The following is a 24868-nucleotide window of genomic DNA, read 5'->3' as shown; positions in this document are numbered from 1 at the left end:
TTGGCTTGGAATAGACAATACCATGGGCTTGAATTGGAATAGACAATACCATGGGCTTGAAATGGAATAGACAATACCATGGGCTTGAATTGGAATAGACAATACCATGGGGTTGGCTTGGAATAGACAATACCATGGGGTTGGATTGGAATAGACAATACCATGGGCTTGAATTGGAATAGACAATACAGTGGGGTTGAATTGGAATAGACAATACCATGAGGTTGAATTGGAATAGACAATACCACAGGCTTGAATTGGAATAGACAATACCATGGGGTTGAATTGGAATAGACAATTCCACAGGCTTGATTTGGAATAGACAATACCATGGGGTTGGCTTGAATTGGAATAGACAATACCATGGGGTTGGCTTGAATTGGAATAGACAATACCATGGGGTTGGCTTGGACTGGAATAGACAATACCACGGGCTTGGATTGGAATAGACAATACCATGGGGTTGGCTTGATTTGGAATAGACAATACAATGGGCTTCAATTGGAATAAACAATACCGTGGGGTTGGCTTGAACTGGAATGGACAATACCATGGGCTTGAATTGGAATATACAATACCGAGGGGTTGGCTTGGATTGAAATAGACAATACCATGGGGTTGAATTGGAATAGACAATACCGTGGGGTTGAATTGGAATAGACAATACCACAGGCTTGAATTGGAATAGACAATACCATGGGGTTGAATTGGAATAGACAATACCATGGGGTTGGGTTGAATTGGAATAGACAATACCGTGGGCTTGAATTGGAATAGACAATACCGTGGGGTTGGGTTGAATTGGAATAGACAATACCGTGGGGTTGGCTTGATTTGGAATAGACAATACCACGGGGTTGGCTTGAATTGGAATAGACAATACCACGGGCTTGAATTGGAATAGACAATACCATGGGGTTGGCTTGAATTGGAATAGACAATACATTGGGGTTGGCTTGAATTGGAATAGACAATACCATGGGGTTGGGTTGGATTGGAATAGACAATACCATGGGGTTAGCTTGAATTGGAATAGACAATACCATGGGGTTGGCTTGAATTGGAATAGACAATACCATGGGGTTGGCTTGAACTGGAATGGACAATACCATGGGCTTGAATTGGAATAGACAATACCTAAGGGTTTGCTTGAATTGGAATAGACAATACCATGGGCTTGAATTGGAATAGACAATACCATGGGCTTGAATTGGAATAGACAATACCATGGGCTTGAATTGGAATAGACAATACCACCGGCTTGATTTGGAATAGACAATACCATGGGGTTGGCTTGAATTGGAATAGACGATACCATGGGTTTGGCTTGAATTGGAATAGACAATACCATGGGGTTGGCTTGGACTGGAATAGACAATACCACGGGCTTGGATTGGAATAGACAATACCATGGGGTTGGCTTGATTTGGAATAGACAATACAATGGGCTTGAATTGGAATAAACAATACCATGGGGTTGGCTTGAACTGGAATGGACAATACCATGGGCTTGAATTGGAATATACAATACCGAGGGGTTGGCTTGGATTGAAATAGACAATACCATGGGCTTGAATTGGAATAGACAATACCATGGGTTTGGCTTGAATTGGAATAGACAATACCATGGGGTTGGCTTGAAATAGACAATACCATGGGGTTGACTTGAATTGGAATAGACAATACCATGGGCTTGAATTGGAATAGACAATACCATGGGGTTGGCTTGAATTGGAATAGACAATACCATGGGGTTGGCTTGAATTGGAATAGACAATACCGTGGGGTTGGGTTGGATTGGAATAGACAATACCATGGGGTTGGCTTGGAATAGACAATACCATGGGCTTGAATTGGAATAGACAATACCATGGGCTTGAATTGGAATAGACAATACCATGGGGTTGGCTTGGAATAGACAATACCATGGGGTTGGATTGGAATAGACAATACCATGGGCTTGAATTGGAATAGACAATACCGTGGGGTTGAATTGGAATAGACAATACCATGATGTTGAATTGGAATAGACAATACCACAGGCTTGAATTGTAATAGACAATACCACGGGCTTGATTTGGAATAGACAATACCATGGGGTTGGCTTGAATTGGAATAGACAATACCATGGGGTTGGCTTGAATTGGAATAGACAATACCATGGGGTTGGCTTGGACTGGAATAGACAATACCACGGGCTTGGATTGGAATAGACAATACCATGGGGTTGGCTTGATTTGGAATAGACAATACAATGGGCTTGAATTGGAATAAACAATACCGTGGGGTTGGTTTGAACTGGAATGGACAATACCATGGGCTTGAATTGGAATATACAATACCGAGGGGTTGGCTTGGATTGAAATAGACAATACCATGGGGTTGAATTGGAATAGACAATACCGTGGGGTTGAATTGGAATAGACAATACCGTGGGGTTGAATTGGAATAGACAATACCATGAGGTTGAATTGGAATAGACAATACCACAGGCTTGAATTGGAATAGACAATACCATGGGGTTGAATTGGAATAGACAATACCATGGGGTTGGCTTGAATTGGAATAGACAATACCATGGGGTTGGCTTGAATTGGAATAGACAATACCATGAGGTTGAATTGGAATAGACAACACCGTGGGGTTGGCTTGAATTGGAATAGACAATACCATGGGGCTGGCTTGGATTGGAATAGACAATACCATGGGCTTGAATTGGAATAGACAACACCATGGGGTTGAATTGGAATAGACAATACCATGGGGTTGGGTTGAATTAGAATAGACAATACCGTGGGCTTGAATTGGAATAGACAATACCGTGGGGTTGGGTTGAATTGGAATAGACAATACCAGAGGCTTGAATTGGAATAGACAATACCATGGGGTTGGCTTGAATTGGAATAGACAATACCATGGGGTTGGCTTGAATTGGAATAGACAATACCATGGGGTTGGGTTGGATTGGAATAGACAATACCATGGGGTTAGCTTGAATTGGAATAGACAATACCATGGGGTTGGCTTGAATTGGAATAGACAATACCATGGGGTTGGCTTGAACTGGAATAGACAATACCATGGGCTTGAATTGGAATAGACAATACCATGGGCTTGAATTGGAATACACAATACCCAGGGGTTTGCTTGAATTGGAATAGACAATACCATGGGCTTGAATTGGAATAGACAATACCATGGGCTTGATTTGGAATAGACAATACCATGGGGTTGGCTTGAATTGGAATAGACAATACCATGGGGTTGGCTTGAATTGGAATAGACAATACCATGGGGTTGGCTTGGACTGGAATAGACAATACCACGGGCTTGGATTGGAATAGACAATACCATGGGGTTGGCTTGATTTGGAATAGACAATACAATGGGCTTGAATTGGAATAAACAATACCGTGGGGTTGGTTTGAACTGGAATGGACAATACCATGGGCTTGAATTGGAATATACAATACCGAGGGGTTGGCTTGGATTGAAATAGACAATACCATGGGGTTGAATTGGAATAGACAATACCGTGGGGTTGAATTGGAATAGACAATACCGTGGGGTTGAATTGGAATAGACAATACCATGAGGTTGAATTGGAATAGACAATACCACAGGCTTGAATTGGAATAGACAATACCATGGGGTTGAATTGGAATAGACAATACCATGGGGTTGGCTTGAATTGGAATAGACAATACCATGGGGTTGGCTTGAATTGGAATAGACAATACCATGAGGTTGAATTGGAATAGACAACACCGTGGGGTTGGCTTGAATTGGAATAGACAATACCATGGGGCTGGCTTGGATTGGAATAGACAATACCATGGGCTTGAATTGGAATAGACAACACCATGGGGTTGAATTGGAATAGACAATACCATGGGGTTGGGTTGAATTAGAATAGACAATACCGTGGGCTTGAATTGGAATAGACAATACCGTGGGGTTGGGTTGAATTGGAATAGACAATACCAGAGGCTTGAATTGGAATAGACAATACCATGGGGTTGGCTTGAATTGGAATAGACAATACCATGGGGTTGGCTTGAATTGGAATAGACAATACCATGGGGTTGGGTTGGATTGGAATAGACAATACCATGGGGTTAGCTTGAATTGGAATAGACAATACCATGGGGTTGGCTTGAATTGGAATAGACAATACCATGGGGTTGGCTTGAACTGGAATAGACAATACCATGGGCTTGAATTGGAATAGACAATACCATGGGCTTGAATTGGAATACACAATACCCAGGGGTTTGCTTGAATTGGAATAGACAATACCATGGGCTTGAATTGGAATAGACAATACCATGGGCTTGATTTGGAATAGACAATACCATGGGCTTGAATTGGAATAGACAATACCACGGGCTTGATTTGGAATAGACAATACCATGGGGTTGGCTTGAATTGGAATAGACAATACCATGGGGTTGGCTTGGACTGGAATAGACAATACCACGGGCTTGGATTGGAATAGACAATACCATGGGGTTGGCTTGATTTGGAATAGACAATACCCAGGGGTTTGCTTGAATTGGAATAGACAATACCATGGGCTTGAAATGGAATAGACAATACCATGGGCTTGATTTGGAATAGACAATACCATGGGCTTGAATTGGAATAGACAATACCACGGGCTTGATTTGGAATAGACAATACCATGGGGTTGGCTTGAATTGGAATAGACAATACAATGGGCTTGAATTGGAATAAACAATACCGTGGGGTTGGCTTGAACTGGAATGGACAATACCATGGGCTTGAATTGGAATATACAATACCGAGGGGTTGGCTTGGATTGGAATAGACAATACCATGGGGTTGGCTTGAATTGGAATAGACAATACCGTGGGGTTGGGTTGGATTGGAATAGACAATACCATGGGGTTGGCTTGGAATAGACAATACCATGGGCTTGAATTGGAATAGACAATACCATGGGCTTGAATTGGAATAGACAATACCATGGGCTTGAATTGGAATAGACAATACCATGGGGTTGGCTTGGAATAGACAATACCATGGGGTTGGATTGGAATAGACAATACCATGGGCTTGAATTGGAATAGACAATACCGTGGGGTTGAATTGGAATAGACAATACCATGATGTTGAATTGGAATAGACAATACCACAGGCTTGAATTGTAATAGACAATACCACGGGCTTGATTTGGAATAGACAATACCATGGGGTTGGCTTGAATTGGAATAGACAATACCATGGGGTTGGCTTGAATTGGAATAGACAATACCATGGGGTTGGCTTGGACTGGAATAGACAATACCACGGGCTTGGATTGGAATAGACAATACCATGGGGTTGGCTTGATTTGGAATAGACAATACAATGGGCTTGAATTGGAATAAACAATACCGTGGGGTTGGTTTGAACTGGAATGGACAATACCATGGGCTTGAATTGGAATATACAATACCGAGGGGTTGGCTTGGATTGAAATAGACAATACCATGGGGTTGAATTGGAATAGACAATACCGTGGGGTTGAATTGGAATAGACAATACCGTGGGGTTGAATTGGAATAGACAATACCATGAGGTTGAATTGGAATAGACAATACCACAGGCTTGAATTGGAATAGACAATACCATGGGGTTGAATTGGAATAGACAATACCATGGGGTTGGCTTGAATTGGAATAGACAATACCATGGGGTTGGCTTGAATTGGAATAGAAAATACCATGAGGTTGAATTGCAATAATCAACACCGTGGGGTTGGCTTGAATTGGAATAGACAATACCATGGGGCTGGCTTGGATTGGAATAGACAATACCATGGGCTTGAATTGGAATAGACAACACCATGGGGTTGAATTGGAATAGACAATACCATGGGGTTGGGTTGAATTAGAATAGACAATACCGTGGGCTTGAATTGGAATAGACAATACCGTGGGGTTGGGTTGAATTGGAATAGACAATACCAGAGGCTTGAATTGGAATAGACAATACCATGGGGTTGGCTTGAATTGGAATAGACAATACCATGGGGTTGGCTTGAATTGGAATAGACAATACCATGGGGTTGGGTTGGATTGGAATAGACAATACCATGGGGTTAGCTTGAATTGGAATAGACAATACCATGGGGTTGGCTTGAATTGGAATAGACAATACCATGGGGTTGGCTTGAACTGGAATAGACAATACCATGGGCTTGAATTGGAATAGACAATACCATGGGCTTGAATTGGAATACACAATACCCAGGGGTTTGCTTGAATTGGAATAGACAATACCATGGGCTTGAATTGGAATAGACAATACCATGGGCTTGATTTGGAATAGACAATACCATGGGCTTGAATTGGAATAGACAATACCACGGGCTTGATTTGGAATAGACAATACCATGGGGTTGGCTTGAATTGGAATAGACAATACCATGGGGTTGGCTTGGACTGGAATAGACAATACCACGGGCTTGGATTGGAATAGACAATACCATGGGGTTGGCTTGATTTGGAATAGACAATACCCAGGGGTTTGCTTGAATTGGAATAGACAATACCATGGGCTTGAAATGGAATAGACAATACCATGGGCTTGATTTGGAATAGACAATACCATGGGCTTGAATTGGAATAGACAATACCACGGGCTTGATTTGGAATAGACAATACCATGGGGTTGGCTTGAATTGGAATAGACAATACAATGGGCTTGAATTGGAATAAACAATACCGTGGGGTTGGCTTGAACTGGAATGGACAATACCATGGGCTTGAATTGGAATATACAATACCGAGGGGTTGGCTTGGATTGAAATAGACAATACCATGGGCTTGAATTGGAATAGACAATACCGTGGGGTTGAATTGGAATAGACAATACCATGAGGTTGAATTGGAATAGACAATACCACAGGCTTGAATTGGAATAGACAATACCATGGGGTTGAATTGGAATAGACAATACCATGGGGTTGAATTGGAATAGACAATACCGTGGGATTGAATTGGAATAGACAATACCATGGGGTTGGCTTGAATTGGAATAGACAATACCATGGGGTTGGCTTGAATTGGAATAGACAATACCATGGGGTTGGCTTGACTTGGAATAGACAATACCATGGGGTTGAATTGGAATAGACAATACCATGGGGTTGGCTTGAATTGGAATGGACAATACCATGGGGTTGGCTTGAATTGGAATAGACAATACCATGGGGTTGGGTTGAATTGGAATAGACAATACTGTGGGGTTGGCTTGACTTGGAATAGACAATACTGTGGGGTTGGCTTGAATTGGAATAGACAATACCATGGGCTTGAATTGGAATAGACACCAGATTGACTAGAACTGAACCATCAGCCCTGTGCCTTGAATGAGGATGTGGATTAAAACGAGTCAATAAGGGTTACCTCTAACACTTACACCAACCCCTAACCCTAACCTCTAACCTCTAACCCTAACCCTAACCTGTTGCAGGCAAAGACTGATACCCCATCATTTCTGTAGTACCTCTTCGATACTGGCACTCAGCATCTGAGCTCCTCTCCTGTTCGGGTGCAAGCCGTCCCTTTTTAAGGAACTAAGAACGTTCCCAAAATAAGTGTAAATAGTCAATGGAATCCAACGCTCTCCATGTGTGTGTAGGTCTGAGGGGCTGATGATTCCATGTGTGTGTAGGTCTGCGGGGCTGATGATTCAATGTGTGTGTGTGTGTAGGTCTGAGGGGCTGATGATTCCATGTGTGTGTAGGTCTGCGGGGCTGATGATTCCATGTGTGTGTGTGTGTAGGTCTGAGGGGCTGATGATTCCATGTGTGTGTGTGTGTGTAGGTCTGCGGGGCTGATGATTCCATGTGTGTGTAGGTCTGCGGGGCTGATGATTCCATGTGTGTGTAGGTCTGTGGGGCTGATGATTCCATGTGTGTGTGTGTGTAGGTCTGAGGGGCTGATGATTCCATGTGTGTGTGTGTGTAGGTCTGTGGGGCTGATGATTCCATGTGTGTGTGTGTGTAGGTCTGCGGGGCTGATGATTCCATGTGTGTGTAGGTCTGTGGGGCTGATGATTCCATGTGTGTGTAGGTCTGTGGGGCTGATGATTCCATGTGTGTGTAGGTCTGAGGGGCTGATGATTCCATGTGTGTGTAGGTCTGTGGGGCTGATGATTCCATGTGTGTGTGTGTGTGTAGGTCTGAGGGGCTGATGATTCCATGTGTGTGTGTGTGTAGGTCTGTGGGGCTGATGATTCCATGTGTGTGTGTGTAGGTCTGAGGGGCTGATGATTCCATGTGTGTGTGTGTGTAGGTCTGTGGGGCTGATGATTCCATGTGTGTGTGTGTAGGTCTGAGGGGCTGATGATTCCATGTGTGTGTGTGTGTTGGTCTGTGGGGCTGATGATTCCATGTGTGTGTAGGTCTGTGGGGCTGATGATTCCATGTGTGTGTGTGTGTGTAGGTCTGAGGGGCTGATGATTCCATGTGTGTGTGTGTGTAGGTCTGTGGGGCTGATGATTCCATGTGTGTGTGTGTAGGTCTGAGGGGCTGATGATTCCATGTGTGTGTGTGTGTAGGTCTGTGGGGCTGATGATTCCATGTGTGTGTGTGTAGGTCTGTGGGGCTGATGATTCCATGTGTGTGTGTAGGTCTGCGGGGCTGATGATTCCATGTGTGTGTAGGTCTGAGGGGCTGATGATTCCATGTGTGTGTGTGTGTGTGTGTGTGTGTGTGTGTGTGTGTGTGTGTGTGTGTAGGTCTGAGGGGCTGATGATTTCATGTGTGTGTAGGTCTGCGGGGCTGATGATTCCATGTGTGTGTAGGTCTGCGGGGCTGATGATTCCATGTGTGTGTGTGTAGGTCTGAGGGGCGATGATTCCATGTGTGTGTAGGTCTGAGGGGCTGATGATTCCATGTGTGTGTAGGTCTACGGGGCTGATGATTCCATGTGTGTGTGTGTGTGTGTGTAGGTCTGCGGGGCTGATGATTCCATGTGTGTGTGTGTGTAGGTCTGCGGGGCTGATGATTCCATGTGTGTGTAGGTCTGAGGGGCTGATGATTCCATGTGTGTGTAGGTCTGAGGGGCTGATGATTCCATGTGTGTGTGTGTAGGTCTGCGGGGCTGATGATTCCATGTGTGTGTAGGTCTGCGGGGCTGATGATTCCATGTGTGTGTGTGTGTGTAGGTCTGCGGGGCTGATGATTCCATGTGTGTGTGTGTAGGTCTGCGGGGCTGATGATTCCATGTGTGTGTGTGTAGGTCTGCGGGGCTGATGATTTCATGTGTGTGTGTGTTTAGGTCTGCGGGGCTGATGATTCCATGTGTGTGTGTGTGTGTGTGTGTGTGTGTGTGTGTGTGTAGGTCTGCGGGGCTGATGATTCCATGTGTGTGTAGGTCTGCGGGGCTGATGATTCCATGTGTGTGTGTGTAGGTCTGCGGGGCTGATGATTCCATGTGTGTGTGTGTGTAGGTCTGCGGGGCTGATAATTCCATGTGTGTGTGTGTGTGTAGGTCTGCGGGGGCTGATGATAGCAGTGATGATGGCGGCCCTGATGTCATCGTTGACCTCTATCTTTAACTCCTCCTCCACGCTCTTCACCATGGACATCTGGAAGAAGTACCGCGCGTACGCCTCGGAACGGGAGCTGCTATTGGTCGGCAGGTTAGTCACTCATACAGGAACAGCTGCTATTGGTCGGCAGGTCAGTCACTCACACTGGAACAGCTGCTATTGGTCGGCAGGTCAGTCACTCACACTGGAACAGCTGCTATTGGTCGGCAGGTCAGTCACTCACACTGGAACAGCTGCTATTGGTCGGCAGGTCAGTCACTCACACAGGAACAGCTGTTATTGGTCGGCAGGTAAGTCACTCACACAGGAAAAGCTGTTATTGGTCGGCAGGTAAGTCACTCACACAGGAAAAGCTGTTATTGGTCAGCAGGTCAGTAACTTATACAGGAACAGCTGCTATTGGTCGGCAGGTCAGTCACTCATATAGGAACAGCTGTTATTGGTCAGCAGGTCAGTCACTTATACAGGAACAGCTGCTATTGGTCGGCAGGTCAGTCACTCATATAGGAACAGCTGTTATTGGTCAGCAGGTCAGTCACTTATACAGGAACAGCTGCTATTGGTCGGCAGGTCAGTCACTCATATAGGAACAGCTGTTATTGGTCTGCTGTTTAGACATAGGTTCTATTCTTAGAGATGATGTCATTGTATACGGTTCCTAAATCTCCACTGTGTGTGTGTGTGTGTGTGTGTGTGTGTGTGTGTGTGTGTGTGTGTGTGTGTGTGTGTGTGTGTGTGTGTGTGTGTGTGTGTGTGTGTGTAGGATAGTAACAGTGATTCTGGTGGTGATAAGCGTGGTGTGGATTCCAATCCTGCAGTCGGCCAATAGTGGACAGCTCTACGTTTACATCCAATCAGTGACCAGTTACCTGGCTCCACCCGTTACCGCTGTCTTCTCATTGGCTATCTTCTGGACCAGAACCAACGAGCAGGTAACACACACTTTAGTCCAAAAGGAAGGACAGTCAAGAATCCCTTTTCTTTTGGGTTAGCAGGAAACAAACTCATGACTCTTGGTGTTGCGAGAACAGTGGAATGAGCCACATAGGACATGTAACAGAGTATAGTATAGTCATATAATTAGGGTTATATACTGGTGTGATCAGAGGGTTCTATAGTTAGTCATATAATTAGGGTTATATACTGGTGTGATCAGAGGGTTCTATAGTATAGTATAGTCATATAATTAGGGTTATATACTGGTGTGATCAGAGGGTTCTATAGTTTAGTATAGTCATATAATTAGGGTTATATACTGGTGTGATCAGAGGGTTCTATAGTATAGTATAGTCATATAATTAGGGTTATATACTGGTGTGATCAGAGGGTTCTATAGTATAGTTAGTCATATAATTAGGGTTATATACTGGTGTGATCAGAGGGTTGTATAGTTAGTCATATAATTAGGGTTATATACTGGTGTGATCAGAGGGTTCTATAGTATAGTTAGTCATATAATTAGGGTTATATACTGGTGTGATCAGATGGTTCTATAGTATAGTTAGTCATATAATTAGGGTTATATACTGGTGTGATCAGAGGGTTCTATAGTTAGTCATATAATTAGGATTATATACTGGTGTGATCAGAGGGTTCTATAGTATAGTCATATAATTAGGGTTATATACTGGTGTGATCAGAGGGTTATATACTGGTGTGATCAGAGGGTTCTATAGTATAGTCATATAATTAGGGTTATATACTGGTGTGATCAGAGGGTTATATACTGGTGTGATCAGAGGGTTCTATAGTATAGTCATATAATTAGGGTTATATACTGGTGCGATCAGAGGGTTCTATAGTATAGTCATATAATTAGGGTTATATACTGGTGTGATCAGAGGGTTCTATAGTATAGTTAGTCATATAATTAGGGTTATATACTGGTGTTGTCAGAGGGTTGTATAGTTAGTCATATAATTAGGGTTATATACTGGTGTGATCAGAGGGTTGTATAGTATAGTTAGTCATATAATTAGGGTTATATACTGGTGTGATCAGAGGGTTGTATAGTTAGTCATATAATTAGGGTTATATACTGGTGTGATCAGAGGGTTCTATAGTATAGTCATATAATTAGGGTTATATACTGGTGTGATCAGAGGGTTGTATAGTTAGTCATATAATTAGGGTTATATACTGGTGTGATCAGAGGGTTCTATAGTATAGTCATATAATTAGGGTTATATACTGGTGTGATCAGAGGGTTGTATAGTTAGTCATATAGTTAGGGTTATATACTGGTGTGATCAGAGGGTTCTATAGTATAGTCATATAATTAGGGTTATATACTGGTGTGATCAGAGGGTTCTATAGTATAGTTAGTCATATAATTAGGGTTATATACTGGTGTGATCAGAGGGTTGTTTAGTTAGTCATATAATTAGGGTTATATACTGGTGTGATCAGAGGGTTGTATAGTTAGTCATATAATTAGGGTTATATACTGGTGTGATCAGAGGGTTCTATAGTTTAGTTAGTCATATAATTAGGGTTACATACTGGTGTGATCAGAGGGTTCTATAGTATAGTTAGTCATATAATTAGGGTTATATACTGGTGTGATCAGAGGGTTCTATAGTATAGTCATATAATTAGGGTTACATACTGGTGTGATCAGAGGGTTCTATAGTATAGTTAGTCATATAATTAGGGTTATATACTGGTGTGATCAGAGGGTTCTATAGTATAGTCATATAATTAGGGTTATATACTGGTGTGACCAGAGGGTTCTATAGTTAGTCATATAATTAGGGTTATATACTGGTGTGATCAGAGGGTTCTATAGTATAGTTAGTCATATAATTAGGGTTATATACTGGTGTGATCAGAGGGTTCTATAGTATAGTTAGTCATATAATTAGGGTTATATACTGGTGTGATCAGAGGGTTCTATAGTATAGTTAGTCATATAATTAGGGTTATATACTGGTGTGATCAGATGGTTCTATAGTATAGTTAGTCATATAATTAGGGTTATATACTGGTGTGATCAGAGGGTTCTATAGTATAGTTAGTCATATAATTAGGGTTATATACTGGTGTGATCAGATGGTTGTATAGTATAGTCATATAATTAGGGTTATATACTGGTGTGATCAGAGGGTTCTATAGTATAGTTAGTCATATAATTAGGGTTATATACTGGTGTGATCAGAGGGTTCTATAGTATAGTTAGTCATATAATTAGGGTTATATACTGGTGTGATCAGAGGGTTCTATAGTATAGTTAGTCATATAATTAGGGTTATATACTGGTGTGATCAGATGGTTGTATAGTATAGTCATATAATTAGGGTTATATACTGGTGTGATCAGAGGGTTCTATAGTATAGTTAGTCATATAATTAGGGTTATATACTGGTGTGATCAGATGGTTCTATAGTATAGTTAGTCATATAGTTAGGGTTATATACTGGTGTGATCAGAGGGTTCTATAGTATAGTTAGTCATATAATTAGGGTTATATACTGGTGTGATCAGAGGGTTCTATAGTTAGTCATATAATTAGGGTTATATACTGGTGTGATCAGAGGGTTCTATAGTATAGTCATATAATTAGGGTTATATACTGGTGGGATCAGAGGGTTCTATAGTATAGTTAGTCATATAATTAGGGTTATATACTGGTGTGATCAGAGGGTTCTATAGTATAGTTAGTCATATAATTAGGGTTATATACTGGTGTGATCAGAGGGTTGTATAGTTAGTTATATAATTAGGGTTATATACTGGTGTGATCAGAGGGTTGTATAGTTAGTCATATAATTAGGGTTATATACTGGTGTGATCAGAGGGTTCTATAGTATAGTTAGTCATATAATTAGGGTTATATACTGGTGTGATCAGATGGTTCTATAGTATAGTTAGTCATATAATTAGGGTTATATACTGGTGTGATCAGAGGGTTGTATAGTTAGTCATATAATTAGGGTTATATACTGGTGTGATCAGAGGGTTCTATAGTATAGTTAGTCATATAATTAGGGTTATATACTGGTGTGATCAGATGGTTCTATAGTATAGTTAGTCATATAATTAGGGTTATATACTGGTGTGATCAGAGGGTTCTATAGTATAGTCATATAATTAGGGTTATATACTGGTGTGATCAGATGGTTCTATAGTATAGTTAGTCATATAATTAGGGTTATATACTGGTGTGACCAGAGGGTTCTATAGTATAGTTAGTCATATAATTAGGGTTATATACTGGTGTGATCAGAGGGTTCTATAGTATAGTTAGTCATATAATTAGGGTTATATACTGGTGTGATCAGAGGGTTCTATAGTATAGTTAGTCATATAATTAGGGTTACATACTGGTGTGATCAGAGGGTTGTATAGTTAGTCATATAATTAGGGTTATATACTGGTGTGATCAGAGGGTTGTATAGTTAGTCATATAATTAGGGTTATATACTGGTGTGATCAGAGGGTTCTATAGTATAGTCATATAATTAGGGTTATATACTGGTGTGATCAGAGGGTTCTATAGTATAGTTAGTCATATAATTAGGGTTATATACTGGTGTGATCAGAGGGTTGTATAGTTAGTCATATAATTAGGGTTATATACTGGTGTGATCAGAGGGTTGTATAGTTAGTCATATAATTAGGGTTATATACTGGTGTGATCAGAGGGTTGTATAGTTAGTCATATAATTAGGGTTACATACTGGTGTGATCAGAGGGTTCTATAGTTTAGTTAGTCATATAATTAGGGTTACATACTGGTGTGATCAGAGGGTTGTATAGTTAGTCATATAATTAGGGTTATATACTGGTGTGATCAGATGGTTCTATAGTTTAGTTAGTCATATAATTAGGGTTATATACTGGTGTGATCAGAGGGTTCTATAGTTTAGTTAGTCATATAATTAGGGTTACATACTGGTGTGATCAGAGGGTTGTATAGTTAGTCATATAATTAGGGTTATATACTGGTGTGATCAGAGGGTTGTATAGTATAGTCATATAATTAGGATAATATACTGGTGTGATCAGATGCCTCAGGATAACTCCTTATGATTTAGGGTTATATACTGGTGTGATCAGATGCCTCAGGATAACTCCTTATGATTTAGGGTTATATACTGGTGTGATCAGATGCCTCAGGGTAACTCCTTATGATTTAGGGTTATATACTGGTGTGATCAGATGCCTCAGGATAACTCCTTATAATTTAGGGTTATATACTGGTGTGATCAGATGCCTCAGGATAACTCCTTATGATTTAGGGTTATATACTGGTGTGATCAGATGCCTCAGGATAAGTCCTTATGATTTAGGGTTATATACTGGTGTGATCAGATGCCTCAGGATAACTCCTTATGATTTAGGGTTATATCCTGGTGTGATCAGATGCCTCAGGGTAACTCCTTATGATTTAGGGTTATATACTGGTGTGATCAGATGCCTCAGGATAACTCCTTATGATTTAGGGTTATATACTGGTGTGATCAGATGCCTCAGGATAACTCCTTATGATTTAGGGTTATATACTGGTGTGATCAGATGCCTCAGGATAACTCCTTATGATTTAGGGTTATATACTGGTGTGATCAGATGCCTCAGGATAACTCCTTATGATTTAGGGTTATATACTGGTGTGATCAGATGCCTCAGGATAACTCCTTATGATTTAGGGTTATATACTGGTGTGATCAGATGCCTCAGGATAACTCCTTATGATTTAGGGTTATATACTGGTGTGATCAGATGCCTCAGGATAACTCCTTATGATTTAGGGTTATATACTGGTGTGATCAGATGCCTCAGGATAACTCCTTATGATTTAGGGTTATATACTGGTGTGATCAGATGCCTCAGGATAACTCCTTATGATTTAGGGTTATATACTGGTGTGATCAGATGCCTCAGGATAACTCCTTATGATTTAGGGTTATATACTGGTGTGATCAGATGCCTCAGGATAACTCCTTATGATTTAGGGTTATATACTGGTGTGATCAGATGCCTCAGGATAACTCCTTATGATTTAGGGTTATATACTGGTGTGATCAGATGCCTCAGGATAACTCCTTATGATTTAGGGTTATATACTGGTGTGATCAGATGCCTCAGGATAACTCCTTATGATTTAGGGTTATATACTGGTGTGATCAGATGCCTCAGGATAACTCCTTATGATTTAGGGTTATATACTGGTGTGATCAGATGCCTCAGGATAACTCCTTATGATTTAGGGTTATATACTGGTGTGATCAGATGCCTCAGGATAACTCCTTATGATATAGGGTTATATGCTGGTGTGATCAGATGCCTCAGGATAACTCCTTATGATTTAGGGTTATATACTGGTGTAATCAGATGCCTCAGGATAACTCCTTATGATTTAGGGTTATATACTGGTGTGATCAGATGCCTCAGGATAACTCCTTATGATTTAGGGTTATATACTGGTGTGATCAGATGCCTCAGGATAACTCCTTATGATTTAGGGTTATATACTGGTGTGATCAGATGCCTCAGGATAACTCCTTATGATTTAGGGTTATATACTGGTGTGATCAGATGCCTCAGGATAACTCCTTATGATTTAGGGTTATATACTGGTGTGATCAGATGCCTCAGGATAACTCCTTATGATTTAGGGTTATATACTGGTGTGATCCGATTCCTCAGGATAACTCCTTATGATTTAGGGTTATATACTGGTGTGATCAGATGCCTCAGGATAACTCCTTATGATTTAGGGTTATATACTGGTGTGATCAGATGCCTCAGGATGACTCCTTATGATTTAGGGTTATATACTGGTGTGATCAGATGCCTCAGGATAACTCCTTATGATTTAGGGTTATATACTGGTGTGATCAGATGCCTCAGGATAACTCCTTATGATTTAGGGTTATATACTGGTGTGATCAGATGCCTCAGGATAACTCCTTATGATTTAGGGTTATATACTGGTGTGATCAGATGCCTCAGGGTAACTCCTTATGATTTACGGTTATATACTGGTGTGATCAAATGCCTCAGGATAACTCCTTATGATTTAGGGTTATATACTGGTGTGATCAGATGCCTCAGGATAACTCCTTATGATATAGGGTTATATGCTGGTGTGATCAGATGCCTCAGGATAACTCCTTATGATTTAGGGTTATATACTGGTGTGATCAGATGCCTCAGGATAACTCCTTATGATTTAGGGTTATATACTGGTGTGATCAGATGCCTCAGGATAACTCCTTATGATTTAGGTTTATATACTGGTGTGATCAGATGCCTCAGGATAACTCCTTATGATTTAGGGTTATATACTGGTGTGATCAGATGCCTCAGGATAACTCCTTATGATTTAGGGTTATATACTGGTGTGATCAGATGCCTCAGGGTATCTCCTTATGATTTAGGGTTATATACTGGTGTGATCAGATGCCTCAGGATAACTCCTTATGATTTAGGGTTATATACTGGTGTGATCAGATGCCTCAGGATAACTCCTTATGATTTAGGGTTATATACTGGTGTGATCAGAGAGTTCTATAGTATAGTTAGTTATATAATTAGGGTTATATACTGGTGTGATCAGATGCCTCAGGGTATCTCCTTATGATTTAGGGTTATTCAGATGAGCCCTTTGGTAAGTAAATCAGGTGTTACATCTAGTGAAGCGGAGACTGGAGTTGGACTTTAAGTTCTATTATTCAAATGACATTTTAGTCACAATTCATTTTCTGCATTTTACATTTTAAAGTTTGTCTTAGTAACTAGTGACTAGGTTTAGTATTAGTGTGTTATTTTTAGGGTTAGTGTTAGTGTGTACTATTTAGGGTTAGGTTTAGTGTGTACTTTTAGGGTTAGTTTTTGTGCGTACTTGGTAGAGTTAGTGTGTAATATTTAGGGTTAGTTTTAGTGCGTACTTGGTAGAGTTAATGTGTACTCTTTAGGGTTAGTTTTAGTGCGTACTTGGCAGAGTTAGTGTGTACTATTTAGGGTTAGTTTTAGTGCGTACTTGGTAGAGTTAGTGTGTACTCTTTAGGGTTAGTTTTAGTGCGTACTTGGCAGAGTTTGTGTGTAGTATTTAGGGTTAGTTTTAGTGCGTACTTGGTAGAGTTAGTGTGTACTCTTTAGGGTTAGTTTTAGTGCGTACTTAGTAGAGTTAGTGTGTACTATTTAGGGTTAGTTTTAGTGTGTAGTATTTAGGGTTAGTTTTAGTGCGTACTTGGTAGGGTTAGTGTGTACTATTTAGGGTTAGTTTTAGTGCGTACTTGGTAGAGTTAGTGTGTACTATTTAGGGTTAGTTTTAGTGCGTACTTGGTAGAGTTAGTGTGTACTATTTAGGGTTAGTTTTAGTGCATACTTGGTAGAGTTAGTGTGTACTATTTAGGGTTAGTTTTAGTGCGTACTTGGTTTGAGTTAGTGTGTACTCTTTAGGGTTAGTTTTAGTGCGTAGTTGGTCGAGTTAGTGTGTAGTATTTAGGGTTAGTTTAGTGCGTACTTGGTAGAGTTAGTGTGTACTATTTAGGGTTAGTTTTAGTGCGTACTTGGTAGAGTTAGTGTGTACTATTTAGGGTTAGTTTTAGTGTGTAGTATTTAGGGTTAGTTTTAGTGCGTACTTGGTAGGGTTAGTGTGTCCTATTTAGGGTTAGTTTTAGTGCGTACTTGGTAGAGTTAGTGTGTACTATTTAGGGTTAGTTTTAGTGCGTACTTGGTAGAGTTAGTGTGTACTATTTAGGGTTAGTTTTAGTGCATACTTGGTAGAGTTAGTGTATACTCTTTAGAGTTAGTTTTTAGTGCATACTTGGTTTGAGTTAGTGTGTACTCTTTAGGGTTAGTTTTAGTGCGTAGTTGGTAGAGTTAGTGTGTAGTATTTAGGGTTAGTTTAGTGCATACTTGGTAGAGTTAGTGTGTACTCTTTAGGGTTAGTTTTAGTGCATACTTGGTAGAGTTAGTGTGTACTATTTAGGGTTAGTTTTAGTGTGTAGTATTTAGGGTTAGTTTTAGTGCGTACTTGGTAGGGTTAGTGTGTACTATTTAGGGTTAGTTTTAGTGCGTACTTGGTAGAGTTAGTGTGTACTATTTAGGGTTAGTTTTAGTGTGTAGTATTTAGGGTTAGTTTTAGTGCGTACTTGGTAGAGTTATTGTGTACTCTTTAGGGTTAGTTTTAGTGCGTACTTGGTAGAGTTAGTGTGTACTCTTTAGGGTTAGTTTTAGTGCGTACTTGGTGAGTTAGTGTATAGTATTTAGGGTTAGTTTTAGTGCGTACTTGGTAGAGTTAGTATGTACTCTTTAGGGTTATTTTTAGTGTGTACTTTTTAGGGTTAGTTTTAGTGCGTACTTGGTAGAGTTAGTGTGTACTCTTTAGGGTTAGTTTTAGTGCGTACTTGGTAGAGTTAGTGTGTACTCTTTAGGGTTAGTTTTAGTGCGTACTTGGTAGAGTTAGTGTGTAGTATTTAGGGTTAGTTTTAGTTCATACTTGGTAGAGTTAGTGTGTACTATTTAGGGGTAGTGTTAGTGTGTACTATTTAGGGGTAGTGTTAGTGTGTACTATTTAGGGGTAGTGTTAGTGTGTACTATTTAGGGGTAGTGTTAGTGTGTACTATTTAGGGGTAGTGTTAGTGTGTACTATTTAGGGGTAGTGTTAGTGTGTACTATTTAGGGGTAGTGTTAGTGTGTACTATTTAGGGGTAGTGTTAGTGTGTACTATTTAGGGGTAGTGTAACGGCGTTCTTCGTTTGTTGAAAGAGAGGACCGAAATGCAGCGTGGTGGTTACTCATGTTCTTTAATGAATGAATGGTGACGATACATGAAATAACTAATAAATACAAAAACAACAAACGGAACGTGAAACCTAATTACAGCCTATCTGGTGACACAACACAGAGACAGGAACAATCACCCACGAAATACAAAGCGAAACCCAGGCTACCTAAATACGGTTCCCAATCAGAGGCAACGAGAATCACCTGACTGCTGATTGAGAACCGCCTCAGGCAGCCAAGCCTATACAACACCCCTAATCAGCCGCGATCCCAAATACAACAAACCCCAATACGAAATACAATAACATAAACCCCTGTCACACCCTGGCCTGACCAAATATATAACGAAAACACAAAATACAATGACCAAGGCGTGACAGGTAGTGTTCGTGTGTACTATTTAGGGGTAGTGTTTGTGTGTACTATTTAGGGGTAGTGTTAGTGTGTACTATTTAGGGGTAGTGTTAGTGTGTACTATTTAGGGGTAGTGTTCGTGTGTACTATTTAGGGGTAGTGTTTGTGTGTACTATTTAGGGGTAGTGTTAGTGTGTACTATTTAGGGGTAGTGTTAGTGTGTACTATTTAGGGGTAGTGTTAGTGTGTACTATTTAGGGGTAGTGTTAGTGTGTACTATTTAGGGGTAGTGTTAGTGTGTACTATTTAGGGTAGTGTTAGTGTGTACTATTTAGGGGTAGTGTTAGTGTGTACTATTTAGGGGTAGTGTTAGTGTCTCCTCTACCTCCTCTACCTGCATGGAAACACATGTGTGTGTGTGTGTGTGTGTGTGTGTGTGTGTGTGTGTGTGTGTGTGTGTGTGTGTGTGTGTGTGTGTGTAGGGAGCATTCTGGGGTCTGATGGTGGGGCTGGTGGTCGGTGTGTGTCGGATGGTTCTAGAATTTGCATTCCCGCCTCCTCGCTGTGGTATCCAAGACGACGCCCCCGTCAGTGCTGCGCTCCGTTCACTACCTTCACTTCGCCATCATCCTCTGCTTCCTGTCTGCTGCCGTTGTCATGGTGATATCACTGCTGACTCCGCCCCCCACTGAAGAGCAGGTATGATGTCACTTTGTTTATCATGTATTCACATCAACTCGTTCTTAATAATACTAACCTATGAGTGTGATAACTTGTTGTTGTTGTTAATAATACTAACCTATGAGTGTGTTAACTTGTTGTTAATAATACTAACCTATGAGTGTGTTAACTTGTTGTTGTTAATAATACTAACCTATGAGTGTGTTAACTTGTTGTTGTTAATAATAATACTAACCTATGAGTGTGTTAACTTGTTGTTGTTAATAATACTAACCTATGAGTGTGTTAACTTGTTGTTGTTGTTGTTAATAATAATACTAACCTATGAGTGTGTTAACTTGTTGTTAATAATACTAACCTATGAGTGTGTTAACTTGTTGTTGTTAATAATACTAACCTATGAGTGTGTTAACTTGTTGTTGTTGTTGTTAATAATACTAACCTATGAGTGTGTTAACTTGTTGTTGATAATAATACTAACCTATGAGTGTGTTAACTTGTTGTTGTTGTTGTTAATAATAATACTAACCTATGAGTGTGTTAACTTGTTGTTGTTAATAATACTAACCTATGAGTGTGTTAACTTGTTGTTGATAATAATACTAACCTATGAGTGTGTTAACTTGTTGTTGTTGTTGATAATAATACTAACCTATGAGTGTGTTAACTTGTTGTTGTTGTTGATAATAATACTAACCTATGAGTGTGTTAACTTGTTGTTGTTGTTGATAATAATACTAACCTATGAGTGTGTTAACTTGTTGTTGTTAATAATACTAACCTATGAGTGTGTTAACTTGTTGTTGTTGATAATAATACTAACCTATGAGTGTGTTAACTTGTTGTTGTTGTTGTTGATAATAATACTAACCTATGAGTGTGTTAACTTGTTGTTGTTAATAATACTAACCTATGAGTGTGTTAACTTGTTGTTGATAATAATACTAACCTATGAGTGTGTTAACTTGTTGTTGTTGATAATAATACTAACCTATGAGTGTGTTAACTTGTTGTTGTTGATAATAATACGAACCTATGAGTGTGTTAACTTGTTGTTGTTGATAATAATACTAACCTATGAGTGTGTTAACTTGTTGTTGTTAATAATAATACTAACCTATGAGTGTGTTAACTTGTTGTTGTTAATAATAATACTAACCTATGAGTGTGTTAACTTGTTGTTAATAATACTAACCTATGAGTGTGTTAACTTGTTGTTGTTGTTGATAATAATACTAACCTATGAGTGTGATAACTTGTTGTTGTTAATAATAATAATAATAACCTATGAGTGTGTTAACTTGTTGTTGTTAATAATAATACTAACCTATGAGTGTGTTAACTTGTTGTTGTTAATAATACTAACCTATGAGTGTGTTAACTTGTTGTTGTTGTTAATAATAATACTAACCTATGAGTGTGTTAACTTGTTGTTGTTAATAATACTAACCTATGAGTGTGTTAACTTGTTGTTGTTGTTGATAATAATACTAACCTATGAGTGTGTTAACTTGTTGTTAATAATAATACTAACCTATGAGTGTGTTAACTTGTTGTTAATAATACTAACCTATGAGTGTGTTAACTTGTTGTTGTTGTTGATAATAATACTAACCTATGAGTGTGATAACTTGTTGTTGTTAATAATAATAATAACCTATGAGTGTGTTAACTTGTTGTTAATAATAATACTAACCTATGAGTGTGTTAACTTGTTGTTGTTAATAATACTAACCTATGAGTGTGTTAACTTGTTGTTGTTGTTGATAATAATACTAACCTATGAGTGTGTTAACTTGTTGTTGTTGATAATAATACTAACCTATGAGTGTGTTAACTTGTTGTTGTTAATAATACTAACCTATGAGTGTGTTAACTTGTTGTTGTTGTTAATAATAATACTAACCTATGAGTGTGTTAACTTGTTGTTGTTAATAATACTAACCTATGAGTGTGTTAACTTGTTGTTGTTGTTGTTAATAATAATACTAACCTATGAGTGTGTTAACTTGTTGTTGATAATAATACTAACCTATGAGTGTGTTAACTTGTTGTTGTTGTTGTTAATAATAATACTAACCTATGAGTGTGTTAACTTGTTGTTGATAATAATACTAACCTATGAGTGTGTTAACTTGTTGTTGTTGTTGTTAATAATAATACTAACCTATGAGTGTGTTAACTTGTTGTTGTTAATAATACTAACCTATGAGTGTGTTAACTTGTTGTTGATAATAATACTAACCTATGAGTGTGTTAACTTGTTGTTGTTGTTAATAATACTAACCTATGAGTGTGTTAACTTGTTGTTGTTGTTGATAATAATACTAACCTATGAGTGTGCTAACTTGTTGTTGTTGATAATAATACTAACCTATGAGTGTGTTAACTTGTTGTTGTTAATAATACTAACCTATGAGTGTGTTAACTTGTTGTTGTGTCAGTTCTGTTACATTAAGTTGTTGTTGTTGTTGTTTAGGTGCGTAACCTGACGTGGTGGACTTTGACTCAGGAGGAAGAAGGAGAAATACCACTCCAGAAAGTCTCCTCTATCAGCCACCGAGAGCAGAGACCCCAGGTCCACGGTGAGACAGACAGACAGACAGACAGACACCACGCCCAGGGTGAGACAGACAGACAGGCAGACAGACAGACACCAGGTCCAGGATGAGACAGACAGACAGACAGGCAGATAGACAGACAGACAGACAGACAGGCAGACAGACACCAGGTCCAGGGTGAGACATACAGACAGACAAGACTAGATCAAAACCTTTTCTTACAGATGGACTGACACAGTAATGTTGCTTTACATTCTGTGGTGTGTAAAGGTTCTGCTCCGGTGCGGAGGGCGGTCTGCGGTCGCGGGGCGGGGCTCTGCAGCTCAGCGGAGGGACCAGCAGAGGAGGTTCCGTTACCCAGAATCCCCAGCGTTAGAGAGAGTGTGTTTTGGTCTCGCTTCTGCTGCGTCAATGCCATTCTGCTGATCTGTGTTAATATATTCCTCTACGCTTACTTCGCCTGACCTCTGACCTATAACTGCTGTCCCAGTAGGATACTTCCTGTGGGTGTTTCCATCTCTACGTAAATCAATGTTCTTATGGTTCTAGAAGATGTATTGTTCTAGAATGTTACGGACCTGTGATGTCACGGTGGGTAGGGTCCTATTTAGTGTATTGTATATGGACCTCTGATTGGTCAATATTGTGTCCTTGTGTAAATGAGATTCATGAATAAACACGTGGCCACGTCTTGTAATCTACAGAGGAGAAACTTTATTGTCATCAAGATCAGAGATCAGTGGTTAGAGGTCAGAGGTCCGGGGATAGAGGTCAGGGGCTAGGGGCTAGGGGGAGATACATTTCCTATAGGTTCACCACACACACAGTAGAGTAGCATGAAATACACCTGAACCCATACAGATATATACCTCAACCAGACCCATAGCATGTTGCATCAATACTACAATTACTAACTGTAACATGAAATACACCTCACCCTGACCCCTGACCCCAACCAGACCCATAGCTTTCCACTAGATGTAGGAACATTGCTGCTATAACAGCCTCCACTCTTCTGGGAAGGCTTTCCACTAGATGTAGGAACATTGCTGCTATAACAGCCTCCACTCTTCTGGGAAGGCTTTCCACTAGATGTAGGAACATTGCTGCTATAACAGCCTCCACTCTTCTGGGAAGGCTTTCCACTAGATGTAGGAACATTGCTGCGGGAACTTGCTTCCGTTCAGCTACAGGAGCTTTTAGTCGGCCACTGATGTTGGGGGATTAGGCCATTTCTGTATAGACCTGGCTTTCTGCACAGGGGGCATTGTCTGTTGCTGAAACAAGAAAGGGCTCCAAAGATGGAAGAGTCGTCTAGAATGTCTGCCGGCTGCCATGGAAACCCATTTCAGGAAACTCCCGACGAACAGTTCTTGTGCTGACGTTGCTTCCAGAGGCAGTGTGGAACTCGGTAGTGATGTGTGTGTGTGTGTGTGTGTTAGTGCGTGTGTGTGTGTGTTAGTGTGTGTGTGTGTGTTAGTGTGTGTGTGTGTGTTAGTGTGTGTGTGTGTGTTAGTGTGTGTGTGTGTGTGTGTTAGTGTGTGTGTGTGTGTGTTAGTGTGTGTGTGTTAGTGTGTGTGTGTGTGTGTGTGTGTGTGTGTGTGTGTGTGTGTGTGTGTGTGTGTGTGTGGTGTGTGTGTGTGTGTGTGTGTGTGGTTATGTAGGGCCAGAATAGCCCCAGGTCAGGTTCCTGCTTGGTTCTCTTCTGTTGGAGTAGCTGGCTGGGGCTGGGGGGTGTTGGGTAGGGGTGTGTGTGTGGTGTGTGTTAGGGGAGTGGGTGGTGTGTGTGTTAGGGTTAGGGGTGTGTGTGCGAGGGTGAGTGGGGTGTGTGTGGTGCTCAGCTAGATACGGGTTAGGGGTGTGTGTGTGTGCTAGGGTTAGGGGTGTGTAGGGGTTTGGGTTAGGGTTAGGGTCCGGTAGATGCATGGCAGTGTGTGTGAGAGGGTGTGCAGGTGTGTGTGTGTGTAGAG

At 40.4% G+C, this 24868-nt stretch overlaps 2 protein-coding genes across 2 annotated transcripts in view; one reads left to right on the top strand and one right to left on the bottom strand.

The window, feature by feature from the left end:
• LOC116361442 (sodium/glucose cotransporter 5-like) overlaps positions 1 to 23599 on the top strand; it is an 82003-nt gene extending 58404 nt beyond the window's left edge. The window contains 6 exon segments of the mRNA XM_031815868.1: positions 9507 to 9657; positions 10331 to 10499; positions 20139 to 20234; positions 20236 to 20355; positions 22817 to 22922; positions 23169 to 23599. Of these exon segments, the coding sequence (XP_031671728.1) occupies positions 9507 to 9657; positions 10331 to 10499; positions 20139 to 20234; positions 20236 to 20355; positions 22817 to 22922; positions 23169 to 23362 (836 nt within the window). The 3' untranslated portion in view covers positions 23363 to 23599.
• A 1204-nt stretch (positions 23600 to 24803) lies between these two features.
• The window catches only part of LOC116361444 (GRB2-related adapter protein-like), a gene marked incomplete at its 3' end in the record, with an annotated part of 15323 nt that continues 15258 nt past the window's right edge, over positions 24804 to 24868 (bottom strand). The window contains exon 4 of the mRNA XM_031815871.1: positions 24804 to 24868. This exon is cut by the window's right edge and continues 191 nt beyond it. Coding sequence (XP_031671731.1) covers positions 24804 to 24868 — 65 coding nt within the window.

Source organism: Oncorhynchus kisutch, unplaced genomic scaffold (assembly GCF_002021735.2).
Source record: "Oncorhynchus kisutch isolate 150728-3 unplaced genomic scaffold, Okis_V2 scaffold660, whole genome shotgun sequence".
NCBI classification, from domain to species: domain Eukaryota; kingdom Metazoa; phylum Chordata; class Actinopteri; order Salmoniformes; family Salmonidae; genus Oncorhynchus; species Oncorhynchus kisutch.
The sequence above is the reverse complement of the archived record's forward strand: the minus strand, read 5'-3'. Positions and strand labels throughout refer to the sequence as shown.